A 16,287-nucleotide genomic window follows, 5' to 3' on the forward strand; every position below is an offset into this window, starting at 1 on the left:
TGATGAAGGTGTCTTGTTTGTACAATTCATCTGAGGGACAGGGTGGCCAGGGTGGGGCGGGGGCCAGAAGTCCAGCACTGAAGGTGTACTTGCTGTTTACAATTTAAGACTGGCCATTGGAGCCCCCCAAATGGCTCAGGAGTCAACCAAACATTTGATCCTATGTTCTGATATATTCATTCATTCAGTCATCAAGAATTTATTATGTGCTTACTGTATGCACAGATACATGGGGGACTCAACCTTTCTTCCTAACCTTCCCTCTTCTCCCTCCCTTGCACTCTCCTCTCCACTGGCTAAACTTCTCACTGTCTCCACTCTCCAAAATGTCCAGTGCCCTCCATCTCAGTGCCTTTACTCAGGCCATGGTTGCTGCCTTCACTGCCACCTCACGCCCTGTGACAAAGCAGCATGTCAGAAATAGCCCAGGTTCTAGAGTCAGGAGGTGTGGATTTGAACCCTGGCTCCGCCTCTCACTAGCTTCAAGGTTATTTAGCCTCCCTGAGCCTAAGTTTCCTCATCTGCCACATGGGAATAATATTTGGATCTACCAGAGAAGATGGTTGTGAGAATGAAATGAGACCAGATGTGTAAGGTAGCTACTGTGGTTAGTTGAAACTTTGCCTAAATGTCTGTTGAATTGACCTAAAGAACTCTGGCCTTGGAGGTGGGAAACTGGAGTCCTGGTTGCAGGTATATGTGCATGGTTACATCACTGCCCTTCCCTGGGGCTCAGATCCTTTGATTAAAATTGTAGGGGTTGTGTTACACAAACACCAAGCTTTTGCAGCCCTGGCTTTTTTTATTTTTTGAGACAGAGTATCACTCTGTCACCCTTGATAAAGTGTCAGCATCATAGCTCACAGCAACCTCAAGCACTTAGGCTTAGGCAATCCTCTTGCCTCAGTCTCCGACGTAGCTGGGACTACAGGTGTGCACCACTATGGCTGGCTAGTATTTCTATTTTTAGTAGAGATGAGGTCTCCCTCTTGATCAGGCTGCTCTTAAACTCATGTGTGCAAATAATCCACTCACCTTGGCCTCCCATAGTCTTAGGATTACAGGCATGAGCCACCATACCTAGCCACTAGCCATAGCCCTGGCTTTGCTCCTGTGAATTTGAACTGGGTGCAGTGATATCTGGCACACAGTTGGCTGCATGTCCATTTTCCCCCAGAGAAGACATCACTAGTTGATCAGAGGATTCCAACTGCTGAGCCCTGCAGGGCCTTAGAATCTTTCCACAGGGCACCTGCCAGCCATCACCAATCAAATCAGAGGTGGCAGTTGAGATTAAACGGACTTTTCATTCCTGGCCAGTGCCTGGGTGGGGTGAAGAGGTGCATCAGGAAGGTGCTGGAGGACACAGTCAAGGTGAGTGATGGCCGTAAGATGGGGCAGGGGCGGTACAGAGCACTGGAGCAAACATAGGGCAGTGGCCTCTTTGGGCTGCTTCACAGGGGCATAAAGACCCTGCTGTCATGTCATTTTTGTCCCACTGGCCCCTCTTTGAGGGAACATGTGCCCAGGATTGCTTCACTTGGGCAGGCTTTGGATCCATCCCAGAGCAGAAGTGAAGGAAGGGCATAGACCATGAACCAGGTGACGTGTTCCTTTCCTTTTCATGGATGGTCTCTTAGTCCTGTGAAAGACCATCCATGTAAAGTGAGGAATCTGAGGCTTGGCGCTTATGATGATTAGTCATAAAACTGCAATAACCAGCTGGGGTGGGCTCCTGCTTTGCCCTCCTGGCTGTGGGGTCTCGGCAAGTCACTTGGTCAACCTGTGCCTCAGTGCCCACATCTGTAGAGTGGGGATGATAGCAATACTCACCTCATTAGGAAGGTTAATGCAGATGAAGTTTTTAGCATACTAACAACTAATGTTGATAAACACATTACGAGGCAGACAGCACACATGTCTTAGTCACTTCAATATCCCCAGTACCTGAGAGAATGTCCCGCACATAGTAGACGCTTACTAAATACTTCACACCTGAACTGGCGAGCATTAGCTACTCCTCAGAAGAGGCCTGCTCTTCTTGTTGCCATTTCATAGAGGGAGAAACTGAAGTTTGGTGAGATTAGTGATGTGTACAGTCCCAAAGCTAGGGAGTGATGGCCAGTTTCCAATCCCAGCTCTGCTTGAGCCCAGAGTTCTTCCTATTCTCCTCCTTCCCTGGGAGGCTTTGCTCTCCACATCTTCCTTAAAATGCTCCAAGCTTACCTGCAGTGCAGTCCCTAAATAGAGGACACAGGGCATAAGCAAAAATGGAGGGAACTGAAGGAAGAAATAGACAAATCCACAGTTTTAGCTGAAGACATCAACATCCCTCAGCAATTGACAGAGCTACAAGGTAGAACATCAGAATATAGAAGTGCGTAACACCTTCTGGACCCACAAGATCTAAGACATTTATAGGATGCTCAAGCCAACAACAGCAGAATAGACATTCTTTACTGGCACATGGCACATTTGCCAAAATAAACCGTATTCTGGGTGATAAGACAAACCTCAACTAATTTTAAAGAATTCAAGTTCTCTACCCATAAGGCAATCAAACTAGAAATCACTAAGAGAATGGTAGCCCCCCCCAATCTCAGAACAGTTGAAATTAAAACAACATGTTTTTAATTAATCCATATCTCAAAAAGGATGTCTCAAGAGGAATAACAAAAATATACTGAGCCAGATGAAAACACAAGCACAACATAACCACAGTGAGATGCAGGTTATAAAGCAAATGCTAATGGAAACTCTTACAGCCCTAAGAAGCGTACATTAAAATACAAGAAGGGTCTCAATGAAAACCGGAAAAATACAAAAGCCAAAGCGAAAGGAAGAAAGGAAATAGTAAAGATAAAAGTGGAAGTCAATGAAACTGAAAACAGAAAAACAATAGAAAAATCAATGTAAAAAAAAGCAGGTTCTTTGAAAGATCAATGAAATTAGCAAACTTCTTGCAAGTTTGACGAAAAAGAAACAAGACACAATAAAAAATCGTAAATGAAAATGAGATATTGAGCTGAGTGTGATGGCTCATGCCTATAATTCTAGAACTCTGAGAGACTGAGGTGGGTGGATTGCTTAAGCTCAGGAGTTCTAGACCAGGGTGAACAAAATCAAGACTCTGTCTCTAAAAAAATAGTGGGGAATTTTGGCTGGCACCGATAGTCCCAGCTACTTGGGAGGCTGAAGCAAGAGGATCTCATGGGCCCAAGAATTTGAGGTTGTTGTGAGCTATCATGCCCTGGTGCTTTACTGGGGGTGGCAAAGTGACACTAGGAAGGAAGGAAGGAAGGAAGGAAGGAATATCACTATAGATCTGGCAGGCATTTGAAAGATAACAAGGAAATACCATGAACAACTCTATGTACATAAATTTGACAATGTAGGTGAAATGGATCAACTCTTCAAAGACCAAAAACTATCAAAACTCTTTAAATATAAAACAGATACTTTCAGTAGTCTTGTAACTATTTTGTAAAAATTGAATTTATACCCTAACTTTTATCATAAGGACATTTGCACTAGACTGTTTATCGCAGCTAATTTACAATCCCCAAAATGTGAAAACAGCCTAAATGCCCGCCAACCTAGGAATGGATTAACAAGCCATGGTATATGTATACCATGGAAGTATTCAGCCACTAAAAAGATAGAGACTTTACATATTTTGTATTAACCTGTATGGAGGTGGAACCCATTTTTCTTGGCAAAGCATCACAAGAATGGAGAAGCAAGAATCTAATGTACTCTAATATGAAGGCAGTAGATGAGCTAATACAAGGAGTGGGGGTAGGTAGAGGAAGGAGCAAGTGGGGAGAGGGGAGAAGGGGAAAGGGATGGGGGTCACAGTGTATGGCACACCTCTTAGTCGTGGTGCACAATTATAAGAGGGACTTTGTCTAACAAATGCAATCAGTGTAACCTAATTCTTTGTACCCTCAATGAATCCCAAACAATTTTTAAAAATTGAATTAGTAGTTTAAAACTCCAGGCTCTGGTGGTTTCCTGAGAGAATGCTATTAAACATTTAAAGAAGAATCAGCACCAATTTGACACAGTCTCTTTTGGAAAAGAAGAGGGAACACTTCCTGATAACATTTTGTGACATTAGCATTACCTTGATAGCAAAAGTAGACAAAAACAATCCAAAAAAAGAAAGAAAGAAAGAAAGAAAGCTATAGACCAATACCTCTAATGAATATAAGAAAACATTGCAAAAATCGTCAATAAAATATTAGCACATTGAATTAAGCAATATACAAAAGAATTATACACCACACCAAGGGGGGTTTTATTCCAAGAATGCAAAGCTGGTCTGCTATTTGAGAATCAAAATAATGTAGGATACTAATCAGATAAACAAAGGAAACAGCCCAATGTTCATCAGCAGATAAATGGATAAGCAAAATGCAGTACATACATATAATCGAGTATTATTTAGCCTTAAAATGGCAGGAAATTCCGACAGATGCTACAGCATGGATGAACCTTGACTACACTATGCCAAGTGGAAGAAGCCAGACACAAAAGGACAAAATGTTGTATGATTCCATTTCTATGAGGTGCCTAGAGTAGCCAGGTACAGCCAGAAAGTAGAACAGCCTCACCGAGGGCTTGGGAGAAGAGACGAGGGGGAATCATTGCTTAACAGGTACAGAGCTTCTCTGTGCGATGATAAAAGTGTCCTGGAGATAGATGTCAGCAAGGGCTGTACGACAATGTAACTGCACTTAATCCCATTCATCCATCCACTTAAAATGCCTCAAATAGTAAGTTTAAAATATTATATCTTAGCACAATAAAAATTTTTTAATAGGCTAAATAAGAAAAATCACACAATCCTATCATTTGGTACAGAAAAATCACTTGACAAAATTCAATACCCATTCATGACAAGAACTCCCAGAAAATTAGGAATAGATGAAAATATCCTCAACTCGAAAAGAGCATCTACACAGATCCCACAGCTAGCATCATACATACCCCATGATGAAAGACTAAACACTTTCCCCCTAGGATCAGGAACAAGACTTGCTGGAGGTCCCCTCTCACTGCTCTTATGCAACATGAAATTCTTTTTTTTTTTTTTTGGAGACAGAGTCTCACTTGGGTAGAGTTCTATGACGTCATAGCTCACAGCAACCTCAAAGTCTTGGGCTCAAGTGATTCTCTTGCCTCAGCCTCCCAAGTAGCTGGGACTACAGGTGCCCACACAATGTCCTGCTATTTTTATAGATGGGTCGCACTCTGGCTCAGAATGATCTCGAACCTGTGAGCTCAGGTGATCCGCCCACCTCGGCCTCCCAGAGTGCTAGGATTAGAGGTGTGAGCCACTGCGCCCAACCCAACATAAAATTCTTTGCCTGGACACTAACATTCCTGAGAACCTGCAAAGTGAGGATGCGCTGAGCTAGCCTCTCTTCCTGCAGCTGGAGTTCTAACCCCATTCACTCATACCCCTTTCAAGAAAGCACAGCAGAGTACAAGTGCTTTACCTGATTATAAAATGTCTAATCTGCTCTAATTTATGCCACGTATTGGGAAAAAGAAAATCATTTGCCAAGTTTGGGACACTTGTAAGCAACACACTAGTATCACAGAAATATCCACATGTGCAGCATGGAGGCCAAGAATTGCTATGTAATCTAAGCAGGACTCAGAGGCCCAGAGAGAGGGTGAGTGACTGGCCCAGCATCACACAGCCAGGTGGGGGCAGAGTGCAAAGATCTCATCTTCAGAGCCAGTCTCCCTTTTGTGGTACAACAATGTGGCTGAAACCACTTTCAACGTGGGACTTGATCATACTGACAGTCATCTCTGTCACTGTGGTCGGGCTGCACCCAGGGCATCAGGAGGTCTCCACCTTCTCTGAGGGCATGGCCATTCCGATGGTGCTCAGCCCTGGCAGTGAGATGAGGTTGTCAGGGCAGGAAGCTTGCCTGCTGTGATTACAGCTGACAGCAGGCCTCAGGCTGGTCTTTGATAGAAATACTACCATTATGTAAGGGGGTTACATAAATCCTGTTGTGATGTCTGCATCCCACATCCACAGAGGCACTGGCTGGAGCACTGCATCCCCCACATAGCCTTTGTATGTTCCCTGAGTCGGGCTGGTTGGGACTGACTGTCCAGGGCTGGGATGGCTGGGATGAGCCTGTGGACCTGGGCCAGCAAAGCCCCTGTGGGTTATGCTTAGCTGGCTTAGTTCGTAGTTGTGAGAAGGAAAATTTTAGGATCATCCCAAGCCCAGCTTTCTCATGTACCGACCATGGGGCCTTGGGCAAGTTTCCTAGCCCATTTATGCCTCAGTTTCCTTATCAGTTAAAGAGAGTAACCATGGTACCTGGGACAGAACAGATGACACTACATGCCATGTACTTTGATCAAATAGAATTTGACATTATTATGATCAAGCGCCAGCGTGAGCACAGGGTGGCCGGCAGAACAGAGCTGCCACCTAGGTCATCCTCCTGCCAGGCTCTGCCACCTTGGGTGATCACTGCCCCTCTGTGGGCCTCTCTTTATCTCTAAAATGAGAAGTTAGCCCATCTTTTGGAACTGAAATTTCTGTAGAGGCGAGAGCAAGTTAAATTTCCTTTAAAATTTATTTCTGACACAGTTGTAAAAACCACATCAACAAACAAACGCACATTCAAATGCATTTTAACTCACAAGCTGATACACTAGGCTGCCAGTTGGTTACCTCGGGTAGTCAGACAAACTCCTCTCAGAAGACCAGATAATAAAGCTTCCTCAGAGACGCCCTTTCATTGATAACGGTCCTAAGATCGTTCCTAAGATACGGTCTTAAGATAAGCTTTTATAAAAATTCCTAAGAACGGTCCTAAGATAAGCTTTTATAAAAATTACCATTTCAGCTACTTATGTCTAGAAGACAAGATTCTTTTTTTAAAAGTTCTAAAACCAGAACAAATATGGCTGATGGGAAACTGTGATCCATTACTTTCTGATTTCCACATTTTATGTCATCAAAACTGAGTCCTTGTCTTAATCTATTGTTTGCAAAATAAGTAGAAAGCTTGCCTTTGCGTGTGTAAAATAAATTTGTACTCAGGGACACTATATTGTCACAGTTTTCCATGTTGGATCTCCACATATTTTTACCCGGGCTTCTTGGCTTAAAAGCAATTTGAGAGCCCATTGTCACCTCGGGTCCCCTTGGGCTTGGCGTGTGAGTGCCTCTGCCAACAGCCTCTGCTCGCTTGCGGTTCCCAATCCACACCTGTGTAGCGAAGTCCTGCAAGTGGATCTTGTCTGTTGGCACCCAGAAGTTTTGGATGGGAGTTTTTTAGGATGTCGTTCAGCTTCACTGATACCAGGGTACAAGATGGTTGTTCAGTCGTCAAGACAAAGCAGGGGACGCCACCTCCACATCCTCTGATCCCTGGCACATAGGTGTTAGATGGTGTTGGTGTGAAGCAGTGAGACCCTGAGGCTGGATGGTGAATGAACTTGAGGCAGGGTTAGCACAGCTGGACTCGTGGAGATCTGTGGTAGCAATAGCCAGAGGGAAGGAGCGGTGGGCCACCTCAGCCTGTCTGAATTCTGCTCAGTTGGAGTCAGCACAGCTCACCTGCCTCTCATACAGCTTTATGGAACCTCTGCTCCGGTGCAGGGCAATTCACTTGTGTAAAAGCACATCTGGCTTTCAAGTGCTATAGTCCTGTAAGGTCACAGGCAATTTGTCATCAAGTACAACCATAGCACCACAGGGTCCTTTGCTGAGGCCTGCTCTGGCTGGGCCTACTCTGGTCACTGGAGATACAGAGAGGAACCTGTAGACAAGCCCCCTTCTCTCCTGGAGCTCACCTGCCTGGGGTTTGGGGGTAAACAGCAGACAAAAAGCCCAAGCCAGGAAGCAGCTGTTTCTAGTCCACAGTTCAGTGGAATGGGCACAGTATTTAATACATAGAACATTTGGTCAGAAGCTACTCTGGTAGTGGGTCAGAGTGTAAAGGGCCTTCTTTGTTTAGCTAGGGAGGTTAGACTTCATCTTTGACTCTACAAACACAGGGATGGGAGAGGGTATCATTAATAATGCTGGGAGCTGGTGGAAGGCTTCTTGGAGGAGGGGATGTTTGAGCTGGGTCTTGGAGAATGCCAAGAGGACAGGATGGCTGAGTCAGGCCCAGGAATCCGAGGCTTGAGGTGTCTAAGTGTGTGTCGCCAACTGTAAATAGAGAAAATCATTCCTTCCTCACTCAGACATAGGACCACACTGAGAAAACCACTGGGAAAGCGTTCTCTAGAGAGGCTAAATCACTGTTACTGCTGTCTTTACACTCCCCCATGGGTCAGGGGCAGTCCCAGACACTTGACCTGACACCTGGAATGTGGCCCATCAGTGAGGCTTGATCAGGTTCTCAGACCACTGTGCCTCAGGCCAGTAGGATCCTCTCTCCTGAGTGTTCAAAGCTGTAGCTCCCACATTCTTAAGTCAGAAGTTGACAGTCACGCTCTGACCTTGTGAGAGAAAAGCAGAACCCAGGACTTGTGTAGAGAATCTAGTCTTTGAGGCCTTCAAAGCTGAAGACACAGAGCAGCATCTGGCACTCAGTGGGAGTTCAAGTCTTCCTATACTGGTAGGTCTGGGTTCAAGTTCAAGTCCTGCTAGTTATTGGCTATGTGGCCTTGAGAAAGTCACCTCACTTTTTCTCATTTACAAATGGCAACAATAACACCACCCTCACCACCTGAGGGTAAGGTCAGGTCTTCTGAGTGAGATCACATGGCTCTCGGCACATAGAAGGTGCCTAACAAGTATCAGCTTTCTCCATTCTATTTTTCTCTCCCCTTTCTTCTTCTCTTCACTATTTTCTTCCCTTCTTTCCTCAAAAAGTGTTTGGCAAAAGAACAGCCCATGTTAAGAGCTATGGCAAGACATTTTTAAGCCATAAACTCGACCCCCATGTAGCCGACTGACCTGTCGGGGAGGCACATTAGTATGAGGTGACCAGATTTTAACATTGGTAAAGCGGGACACCATTGACGGGGGTGGTGGGGTGGGGGGGATTCTTAATTAAAAATTTGGTCTACGTGGAGCAACAAAAACAAAAATAGTATTGTAATATATATATTTTTAATTTCAACATAAGTACAATTTACAAATATAATACATTAAAAAAAATTATGTATAGGGCAGAGCCTGTGGCTCAAAGGAGTAGGGCACTGGTCCACCTGGGCAACCTTGCCAAGGAGGGGAGTAGGGAGTTTACATTAGCTTTTTCATTTCCAAATGAAGTTACATTAACCTCTTCATTCCCAAATGGAGTTACATTAACCTTTTCAGCAGCCGAAAACCATATATTCCCTTCCCGTTGTCCCTCTGTTCCCTAGCTTGTCATGCATTCTTTCCAAAAATCGGGACTTTTTTAAAACGCCATGGGACATGGGACAAATTGTTAAAAATCAGGACTGTCCCAAAAGCGGGACGTCTGGTCACCTTACATTAGTAGCTAAGAAACGAGGGGCCACTCTGAGCAGCAGTCCCAGAGTGTGCTGACACAACTGCAGGCGCCATGGAATCTTGGGAAAGCTGAGATGTGTGCTGAGTGGCTCAATGCCCTTAGAAGAGAGATGTTGCAGAGAGAGGGACCAGCATGCCACAGGCAGTACAGATGCCACAGATGCAGATGGAAGGCTAAGGAGGGAGTGAGCAGGCAGTTAAGAGAGCAGGTGCTGGGTGCTGGAGGGATTTGAACACCAGGCTGTGCCCCCCAGGGCCACACAGTAGGCAGCAGGGAGCCATGTGGGGAGATGGACAGGAGCCTACCCTGGTGACTGTGAGCCACTAGGCCATCGCTCCAGCAGTGTGCACTGAGTGGTTTAGAACAAAAAGGATGCTTCCTGCCTGTGCCACTCTGGGTGTGTTGGGATGTGCTACAGAAACACAGAACCCTCCAATCTCCAGCATTTAAAACAATGATAGTTTTACTCTGACCCTTATAAAGGCTGCTGTAGACAGGGGCAACGCTCCAGAGCACTGGTACTCAAAAACCCAGGTGCTCCAGGGCAATGGTACAACCATCTGACTCTATGCTTCCCTTACCCCTGCATCAGGGAAAAGAGTATGGGCTCTTCAAGGCCTAAACGGAATCACAGCTTGTCAGCACAGGGCCACCTCCTCCAAACTCTTCATTGTGCCTGTAGGAACCCTCAGGCCACTGTGGGAAGGTGCCTTGTCCTGATAGCAGCTACCTGCTGGCCAGTAGGATGAGTGAGATCATTACTCCTGTGAGGGCCCTGGCCCTGCCTGTGCTCCCATCCTGGGTGGGCAGACTTGGGAAGGGAGCCCTTGGCATTTCAGGAGGTGGTACAGAGGTGTGGGCTGGTGCACAGACCACCAACCATTTGGCTGATGAGGGACAGAGGAAAAGGCAGCAGAAGAAAGGGGAACAGGAAAGGAAGGGGAGGGAGAGGAGGGCAGAAGAGGAGGCCAGGTCTGGGCAGAAAATCAAGGAGGCGTGAATGGGCCACAAACTGGCTGGCAAGGAGACACAGCCATTAGCATTTCCCAGGCAGCCTCCCTTGCCTTCAGCCTCACCTTCCCTCTGGCCAGTGGTGGGCAGGGCTACCCACCGGCTCCCGGCTCCTTGCTCACTCAGAGCCGCCCTGCTTGCAGCCCTGCCGGCGTTGGCACGGTGACAGTAGCCAAGTGTGCAAACTTGTGCCATTGTCCCCAGGCCAGGGGGAGCCATGGAGACTGGCTAATATGACACAGGAAAATGTTTGCTGATGGCAATTCTATGGGCTTTGTCCACCTCTTTCTCCATCATGACGACTCGATTTAAGTCCCTAACTGTTTGACTACAAATGCAAGGGGACCGTGCAACGCCAACCTTTTGTCCGGCCGCGCTGAATGGGCAATTCAGGCTTTGTGCAGCTCAATTGAGGAAGCAAACATAAAGACAAGATTCCTGAGGGCTCCGGCTCCCTTCCCATGGATATCCCAGCACCTCGTTAGAGTCCCTGCTCGGCTACCTTTCCCGACAGACATCAGTGGACCTCCCGACCTGGCAGGCCCTCTGTGCCCAATCCCTGGGGGATGCTGGGGTGGCTGGGAGGGTGGTGAGGAGAGAGAAAGAGAAGGAGAGAGACAGAAAGAGAGAGAGCCACTCAACACTCAAGGACAGCGGGAAAAGCAGCCCGCCCCAGCTTACCCCGTCCGATTGTCTGTCTGCACTGGAGCATGGCAGCTGTAGGCCTGGAGTCTTTGGGGAGGTTTGGGAGCCCGTCTCTGCCGGGCCCAGCCCCTCCTCAACCAGGGATGTTTTAAACACACACACACACACATGCACACGTAGGCACACCACTCCCCACCCCCTTGAGAAACCAGGGAACCGAGGTCAAGGGGAGGAGGGGCGTGGAGGCTGAGGGGAGTGGGACTGAAGGGTAGAAATTTACCGGGAAATGATTGCATTTGGGAGCTGTCTTTTTTGTGATGGTCCCCATGGTGACAATTTGTGACGGCAAAGAATGTGGGAACGGGGCGCCGCCGCCTGATTGGGATGCTTTGTATCTGGAGAGGCGCTCCTGATTGGCCTGAGGGGCCCCCCAGCTCCGGGGAGTTGTCCTCCATTCAGCCCACTCAAGGGCTGCACAACTGCTTCCAGCCGGACGGAGCGCGGCCCGCCGCGCCGGGCCTGTCCCAGGTCTGCAGTGGGGAACCTGCCGGGCCACGTTGGCAGGGCCTGGGGCCTGCACCTTCGGTCAGTGCCGAGGCCCAGCGGCTCTGGCCCGACTGGGTCGGGGGTGTAGGGCGGGCAGGGGTCTGGGGGAGGGGCGAGGTGCTGTGGGTGGTGGCTGAGGAGGCATGAAATTGCTGCAGATGCTTCTTCAGGGGAATCCCTGCTGCCCGCAGCCTGAGACCAGCCCGCGAGGCAGGTCTCGATTAAGTGCCAGACAGGGGTCCTGCCTGGTCCTGCGTGAGAGCTGGGGGTGGAGCGTGGGGACTGAGGAGGGGGGCTGAGGCTCCTGAGGCTGGGGGCGGGGGTGGTGGGAGGGGGAGGCCACCACCAGGGAGGAAGGGGGCTTGGCCTTGCTGTAAAGTGGAGCAGTTGCCTCCGTTCAGAAAATAAAAACCTCGATGGCAAGTCGTGCACATTGGCAGTGTGGTGTGTAGGACACATGGCAGGCTGGGAGCGCAGGGGCTTGTGCTTCAGCCCCAGCAATGCCACTTGTAGCCAGGTCGCCTTGTGCAAGTTGCATGACCTCTCTGCATCTCAGCTGCAAGAAGAGGGCACCAGACCCAAGGAAGCTGGATGAGGCTCTATTAGCACCTGTCCCATCACAGATACTTAGGAAATGCTTAGCAACTTGGACAAGTGTCCCACTACCTAGGGTTCTGTCTAGGGTTGAGGGGTGGTGCTGGTGTTGGGGACAGTTTGCAGCCAGGTGGTGTGGCCTTTGGGGAGGGCTGGGTATGCTTTCCTGGAGAAATTCCAATGGCTTGTTGCATCTCCCAGGTCAGCTCAGTGCCCTTCCGTGGAGTTGCCGACCACCAGCAGAACCCACCCTCTTCATGGAAAGCCCCGTGCAGTGGCCCCCTGGTGATGGCATCCGACAGTGATGTGAAGATGCTGCTGAACTTTGTGAACCTGGCATCCAGTGACATCAAGGCAGCCCTAGACAAGTCTGCACCCTGCCGCCGCTCCGTGGACCACCGCAAGTACCTGCAGAAGCAGCTCAAGCGCTTCTCCCAGAAGTATTCCCGGCTCCCGAGGGGCCTTCCTGGCAGAGCGGCCGAGCCCCACCTGAAGCGAGGGCCTGAGGACCGGCCCGGGAGGCTGCTCCTCGATCCAGGCCCTGAGTCCAGCCCCGGTGGGGGTGGGGGCTACAAGGAGAAGGCCTTGGGGAATCCCTACAGCGAGGAATGTCTTTCTAAGGAGCAGGTCCTACAGGGGCAGAGTCCAGAAGCTGCCAGGCCTGGTCAGGTGCCCATGAGGAAAAGACAGCTGCCCGCTTCCTTCTGGGAAGAGCCAAGGCCCACCCACAGCTATTCCATGGGGCTGGAGGGGGGACTGGGCCCCAGGGAGGGACCTCCCTATGAGGGTAAGAAAAATTGTAAGGGTTTGGAGTCCTTGGGGCCTGAGGCTGCCCCAGTGCCCATGTCCCCAAGGGCACTAGCTGAAAAGGAGCCACTCAAGATGCCTGGGGTTTCCCTGGTGGGCCGCAGCAGTGCCTGGAGCTGCTGCCCCTTGCAGTACCATGGACAGCCCATCTACCCAGGCCTGTCGGGGACCCTGCCTCAAAGCCCCATCCCCAGCCTGGGCCTATGGAGGAAAAGCCCAGCCTTCCCTGGGGAGCTGGCGCACTTCTGCAAGGAAGTGGATGGCCTGGGGCAGGTGTACCGGCCAGTGGTGCTGAAGCCCATCCCCACCAAGCCGGCCATGGCCCCACCCATCTTCAATGTCTTTGGCTACCTCTAGCAGGGCCGGCAGGGCCTCGGCCCCACCTCCAGCTCACAGGAGTGTTCGGGGCTCCAGGTGCTCTCCTCTGAGGAGGGGCTGGGCAGTGGTGTGTCCTGGCATTCCTAATGCCCCTTCCCTTCTTGTGGGGGGAGGAGGGCAGGATTGGGGCTGAGGCTTCTCACCCGTGCAGCCTAGGGAGCTGTGGGGCTCGGCTGGCCCCCTCCAGCCAGGCCAGAGCCCAACAGCTCTCCTGCTATCCCTGCACAGACCATGAGCAGTGGGATGGGGCCCTTGCCCGCCAGCCACCCCCAGAAAGCCAGTTACACATCTGTTTATCTGCCACCCACCGTGTGAGCCAATCTCAGTTGTTCTTTTTGTTCTTTGTAAATATTAAGAAGGTTAAATGAATAAAGACATTTCTTTTGCAGTTTCCACATCTTGAGTGTCATGAAATTGAGTGGTCCCTAGGCCTAAGGTAGCATAGGCTGAGGGCTGCTTATGGTGGTGGCTGGTTTGGGGGAGGCCAGGGTGGCCCAAAACCTCTGAGATGTCTGGGAAGGAGCACTGGGGCCATAGCCTCAGTTCCTAGGACGGCAGGGTGGGGAGAGAAGAGGGAAAGCCACCAGAGAAGGACACTCTGGGCACCCAGACCTCTCAGGACACTAGGAGCTAGAGCCAGTCAGGCTGCAGTCTGGCTCTGGGCTCTGTGGGGTGATGTGGGCTTGACCCCTCATCTCCAGGTCTCCTCATCCCACGTGCAGGATAGTGGGCTGAGAACGGGCTGCCTTCTGCCCTGCTTTCAGCCTCTGAGCAGACTCTGTATCAAGGTGGTCATGCCACCTGTGGCCAGAAGTAAAAATCAGGCCAAACTGGAGCTCAGTCTCTGTGGACAAAAACTGAGGGTTTGACCAAATTGTTCCTCTTTCACTCTTCGGTTCTATGTCCACAGACAAAACTAAATAAACAAATAAAAACATGTTTTAAAAAACCACAAAGCAATAATCTCTAGCTAATTCAGATGCCTGATTACCCAAGGATGGCACTCTCCTGGGGCAGGCCTGGCACACACCAGGAGCCTGTCAATGGGATGATGAGGCTTCTGCTTATGACAATGCAGAGGTGGGCACAGCTTTCTGGGAGTGGCCCTGAGTTTTGTCCTGGTAGTGTCCAACTAGCAAAGCCATCGAAGGGCCTCCATCTGCACACCAGACTGGGTTTGCGCTGCAGCTGTGGCTGTGGCTGCACGGCTGACAAAGGGTGGCCTGCCAGTTGCCAGGCTGCTCATTTTATCAAAACACAGTTCCCACAACTAAAGGCTGTGCAGGGGCCAGCACTGGCTGGGAGACAATGGCACTCTAATCAGAAGCGTGATGTTGGACAAGTTAATCTCTCCTCTGAGCCTCAGTCTCCTCATCTGTAAAATTGGGGACTAGATTAGGACAGCGAACAGATGCATCTGCTCCTTCTGCACCCCAAGCAAGCATCCACTGGTTGTAGGCTCCCTCCTTCAGGGTCTGGACATGGCCTCTTATCCTTTCTAACTAACATAGGATCCAGGATTAACGGTTGCCAAGGGCGCTTCCTATTCCACCTGATTTTCCTCCCAGATCTGCCTGGAGAAGGCTGTCTAATGGAGGGGCAGCCCACTCATGGGGAAGCCAGTAGGTTTCTGGTAGTTTGTGACCATTGGCCTCGAAAGACCTCAGAGCTACAGAACTGTATAGCAGGAGGCTCAAAACTCACATCCTTACTCTGCTACCTACCAGCTGTGTGTCTTTGGCAAGTTACTTAACCTCCCTGTGCTAAAATTTTCCTCGTCTGAAATATGTGCTTGGTAATAAGTAGACCTGCTGTGTAGGTTGTTATGAGGCCAAAGGGAGTGCCCGGCACACTGTACAATGTGGCTGCTCGAAAGCTGTGCCAACCAAGTGACCTCTGATGGTACTATGGCTCCTGCCACACTGATATTTTAATATTTATGGGCTATGCAGTCCATGGGGACAGGGTACCTGAACCATCCAGCCAACCCCACTACCTAGAGAAGAAGCCAAGCTCTAGAAACATTCTCTTGTGGTATGGCCTAAGCTGTCCCACATGGGTCCCCTGCTGAGACCGGCCTGTCCCCATCCACTGTCCCACTCCACTAAACCTTCCCGGGGGCACCTGCAGATCTGCTCATTCTAAAGTCAGGAGGCAGAAACCTTTACTGAGACAGGACCCAAGAGAAGCCCATGGCACCGTGATTTCCCCACGTGGAAGTGAGCTGGGGTAACATACATATCTAGGAAAGCTTTGATATTTAGGGAAAAAAAGACAAAACCACAGCCACGGTAACAGCAGCCAATACTCTCCTAACCAAAAGATGAATTGTGTTGGTTCAAAGTAAAGTTCAGAGGCAGCCAGGCATTCCCACCCCTGGGTCAAGTGTGCTCCTTCCCATGAGATGAAGCCTCTGCTGGAGCACAGGGCTGTGGGTATTCTGTGACGCCCAGAGTCCTCAGGGCTGTGGGTGTTCTGTGCTGCCCTCCTAGGGTCTGTAGGGGACAGACTCTTCTGCAGAGGGAAATGGTTAAGTCTTCTCAACAGGAGTGATGATCAAAACAGTTAACAAACAGCACAACCTGAGCACTCACCAGTCAGAACTGACCTCTTGGAGCAGGCCCCCGGCTAGGCATTAACCTGTTAGCTGCCAGATTGTAGGGAGGAGGGGACAGGACCTAAGGCAGCCGTGGCTGGGCATATAGCACTTTGTGGGGAAGGGCTCTGACCAGTGCTATGACCAATTAGCCAACTGGTATGGACGTATGTACATCAATATTCTAAGGACTCAAATATTCTCAGTGCATTC

General features: G+C 49.5%; 1 protein-coding gene across 4 annotated transcripts; it reads left to right on the top strand.

Annotated features, from left to right (window-relative positions):
* Positions 1 to 1,273: 1,273 nt before the first annotated feature.
* On the top strand, positions 1,274 to 13,550 carry FAM181A (family with sequence similarity 181 member A). Of its 4 annotated transcripts, none has more exons than XM_012803456.1 (2): positions 1,274 to 1,374; positions 12,495 to 13,457. In XM_012803456.1, the coding sequence occupies exon 2, from the start codon at positions 12,582 to 12,584 to the stop codon at positions 13,455 to 13,457; it is 876 nt and encodes a 291-aa protein (XP_012658910.1). In that variant the 5' UTR covers positions 1,274 to 1,374; positions 12,495 to 12,581. The 4 variants fall into 4 exon arrangements, with proteins under 4 accessions (XP_012658910.1, XP_012658909.1, XP_012658911.1 ...); XM_012803455.1 differs by lacking the exon at positions 1,274 to 1,374 and adding an exon at positions 11,542 to 11,738; XM_012803457.1 differs by lacking the exon at positions 1,274 to 1,374 and adding an exon at positions 11,632 to 11,681.
* The last annotated feature ends 2,737 nt before the right edge of the window (positions 13,551 to 16,287 follow it).

The sequence above is a fragment of the Otolemur garnettii genome, unplaced genomic scaffold, assembly GCF_000181295.1.
Source record: "Otolemur garnettii isolate 467f Iridium unplaced genomic scaffold, OtoGar3 scaffold00020, whole genome shotgun sequence".
NCBI lineage: Eukaryota > Metazoa > Chordata > Mammalia > Primates > Galagidae > Otolemur > Otolemur garnettii.

Bases quoted from the DNA above. Each gene is read 5' to 3' on its own strand.
- FAM181A (XM_012803456.1), top strand. From the start codon at position 12,582: ATGGCATCCGACAGTGATGTGAAGATGCTGCTGAACTTTGTGAACCTG.